This window comes from Diaphorina citri, unplaced genomic scaffold, assembly GCF_000475195.1.
Source record: "Diaphorina citri unplaced genomic scaffold, Diaci psyllid genome assembly version 1.1 scaffold88640, whole genome shotgun sequence".
In the NCBI taxonomy this organism is placed as follows: Eukaryota; Metazoa; Arthropoda; class Insecta; order Hemiptera; family Psyllidae; genus Diaphorina; species Diaphorina citri.
In genome coordinates this window covers 1-3,436 of record NW_007465626.1, presented here as the reverse complement: position 1 = coordinate 3,436, position 3,436 = coordinate 1, and the positions used below count along the sequence as shown (strand labels likewise).

Here is a 3,436-nt window from a genome sequence, read left to right as displayed (position 1 = left end):
TTTTTGGGAAACAAGAAAAGAGACATTTATTTGCAAAGGGTGAACGAAGACTGACTCCTAACTTCACAATTCTGGCCAGAATTTTCTCATTTGGTATATATCAACCTTCCCCCCCGTAATGTGTGGGCCGCATCTGGTCCACATGTCTTCGCCAAAGTCTACCATCATCCAATAGAATCCAGTAGTGAACTGCGCCTTCCTTCCTCTTGACATTGCCAAACTTCCACTTGGATTCCCGAGTATAATTTCTTACTTGTACTCTATCGCCTTCATGAAAACTTCTTGACACTTTATAGCTTTTATTCTCAGGAACAAGTGAAACTGCCGGCTTCATGAGGATATCCAACCTGGTCCTAACATCTCGCCCCAGCATCAACATGTACGGACTCATCCCCTCAGCATTAGGAACTTTTCTAAGCTGCATGAGAAGTCTTGATATTTTCAGATTTATATCTCCTGGTTCGTCGGCCATACAGTGTAGATGGTTCTTGATTGTTTGCACTGATCTTTCCGCCTGGCCGTTTGATGCAGGATGGAACGCAGGAGACAACTTGTGTATGACACCATTACTATTAAGAAAGTTTTTGAATACATGAGACGTAAATTGGGGTCCGTTGTCAGAAACTAGAACCAGACAGATGCCAAAATTAGTAAATAATCGTCTAAGTTCTTTAATGCAAAAATCAGTAGTCGTTGTCTTTGTAGGTATTACCTCAACCCATTTGGAAAAGGTGTCGACAATAATGAAATAAAATAGTCCATTTACAGGTCCAGCAAAGTCAATGTGAACTCGTTGCCATGGTTCCCGTGTAGGTTCCCAGGGATGACTTTGAACTTTGGGTGGATTGTTTTGTTTCTCACAGCAGTACTTGCACTTTCTTACCATCTCCTCAATATCTCTATCCATGTTTTGCCAATAGCAATAACTCCGGCCCAAAGCCTTCATCTTTACCATACCCAAGTGTCCAGTATGTAGTTCTTGTAAGATATTAGATCTCAATGTCGCTGGTATCATTACTCTGGTACCCTTGAGTAGACAACCATCTTGTAATGTGATTTCTGTGTTCTCGTATCCCAGAGATTTCAAACATTTTCCCGTTTCCAGGGCATCCAGTATAACACTCAGATTGGGGTCTACTTTTGTTTCTTGTTTGATCGTTTGGTGAGTGATCGTATTCAGTGTCCCAATCTGGTTAGCTTGAAATCTGTAAATCTGATCTGGAACATGTACATCTGGAGGTTCCTGAGGGAAACGAGAAAGATAATCAGCATTACCGTGTTCACTTGTTCTTTTGTACTCAATTGTATAGTCAAAACCAGATAAGAAAAGTGCGTAATGTAACATACGAGTAGCTGAGAGTGCAGGCAAAGATTTGTAAGGGTTGAAAATAGTAGTCAAAGGTTTGTTGTCCGTGATAAGAATGAATTTTCTTCCGTACACGTATTGGAAAAACTTTTTGATTCCCCAATAGATTGCAGTTGCTTCTTTATCTATCTGACTGTAATTTTTCTCACAAATTGTAAGGGCTCTTGATGCAAAAGCTATAGGTCTATCAGACCCGTCAGGATACCTGTGTGATAAGACCGCTCCTAGTCCAATAGGAGAAGCGTCTGTTGCTAAGGTGACAGGCAAGTCCGGGTTATAATGTACCAACACATTCTCGTTACAAATTTCTTCTTTCACTTTGTTGAAACTTCTTTCACACTCGCCTGTCCATGTGAATTTCCAGCCTTTGCGCAGCAACTGATTCAATGGGTGTAATATCGAGGCTAAATCTGGAATAAATTTGTTATAATAATTTGCCATGCCAAGAAAAGTACGTAGTTCAGAAACATTTTCAGGTCGCTTTGTATTTCGAATCGCGAGAATTTTATCTTCCATTTTATGTAAACCATGTTCATCAATTTTGTGTCCCAGGTAGTTGATACTTTTCTGGAAAAACTTACATTTGTCTCTGTTCAGTGTTAAATTCTGTGCTCGAATTAAATCCAGAACAATTTTGAGTCGTTTCAGAAGCTCATCGTAAGTTGAACCCTGTATTATGATATCATCAAAGAAGCATTGTACTCCTGGCACACCCTGTAGTAATTTATCCATGAATTGTTGCCATAATCCCGGGGCCACCTTGACCCCGAACATTAAGCGATTAACTCGGTATACTCCTTTATGTGTGCTTAAACTTTGTAGCATAGCACTTTGTTCATCCATTTCATAATGTAGGTACGCTTTGCTCAAGTCCAATGTACAGAAGTACTTACCGCCATTCATTTGCGCAAATATATCGTCGATCCTAGGAATAGGGTAATTCATATCCTGGATACATTTGTTAAGTGTCACCTTGTAATCAGCACAGATCCTGATGTCCCCGTTGGGCTTGTCTATGGGTACAATGGGAGTGCCCCAGTCTGAATGCTCGACCTTTGTGAGAATTCCATCTTTCTCCAGGCGATCCAGCTCCTTTTCAATCTTCTCCTTCCTAGAATAAGGTACAGGTCGAGGTTTAAAGAAAATGGGCGTGGCATCAGGTTTCAATATCAAACAACCCTTCTCATTAGGTATGGTGCCGATTTTATCTGTGAATACATCTTCGTACATTTTCAAAATTTCTTCGAGTTGCAAATTTTCTTCAGATTTTAACAATTTAATTTCGGCCCAGTCTAGACTAATTTCCCGTATCCAGTCCCTTCCGAATATTGGGTCTACATCTTGATTGATAATATAAAGTTTGCCAACAAATGTTTGCCTCTTGTATCGACATGTAACAAAACATAGCCCCTTGGGCTTAATGGTCTTTCCTGTATACGTTTTCATTTGAACATTTGTTTTGAATATTTTATTATCAATATTGAGAGCTTTGTAATCAGCATAGGAGATAGAACTCAGAGCCGCCCCTGTATCAACCTCCATACAAAACTGCCTATCCTCTATGTGGATATTTACCATAAATTTGTCGGACTTGGCGTTGTGCAGCACGTTTACCTCATATTCCTCGTTCTGTATAGGCAGCTCGTCATCCACCTGGTGAGATTTCCTGTAGTTCGCGACGCGTGCCTGTGACATACATACTCTGCCAATATGTCCCAGCTTGTTGCATTTTCGGCAGAACTCTGATCGGAACTTACACACGTTGGCTTTGTGATTCTCTTGTCCACACCGGTAACATTTTCCTGCTAATTTAGAGAAATAACCATCATTAGTTTCCAGCTTTGAGTTAGGAGGTTTACGCATATAATTTGAATTGTGATTTTCTTTCACTTGATGTGAAGTAGGTTGCACATTGAAAGATGTAGATGTAGGTACTGTAGTACTCATAACTTGGTTTTCTGATTTTGAAAATTCTATGGTCACTGCTTTATTAATAAATTCCTGGAATGTAGCGTCATTTTTCTCCTGTAATAACTGAATTCGAATATCAGTGTCTTGAAGACCTCGTAT

The 3,436-nt window shown here is 39.9% G+C and overlaps 1 protein-coding gene across 2 annotated transcripts; it reads right to left on the bottom strand.

Moving 5' to 3' along the window:
• On the bottom strand, positions 1–3,430 carry LOC103524062 (uncharacterized protein K02A2.6-like). 2 transcript variants are annotated; one of them, XM_008489066.3, is made up of 2 exons: positions 2,260–3,430; positions 1–1,776 (listed from the first exon to the last, which is right to left on the bottom strand). In XM_008489066.3, the coding sequence occupies exons 1-2, from the start codon at positions 3,311–3,313 to the stop codon at positions 101–103; spliced, it is 2,730 nt and encodes a 909-aa protein (XP_008487288.1). In that variant the 5' UTR covers positions 3,314–3,430; the 3' UTR covers positions 1–100. The 2 variants fall into 2 exon arrangements, with proteins under 2 accessions (XP_008487288.1, XP_026689017.1); XM_026833216.1 differs by having other exon boundaries at positions 1–2,477; positions 2,942–3,044.
• Positions 3,431–3,436: the final 6 nt, after the last annotated feature.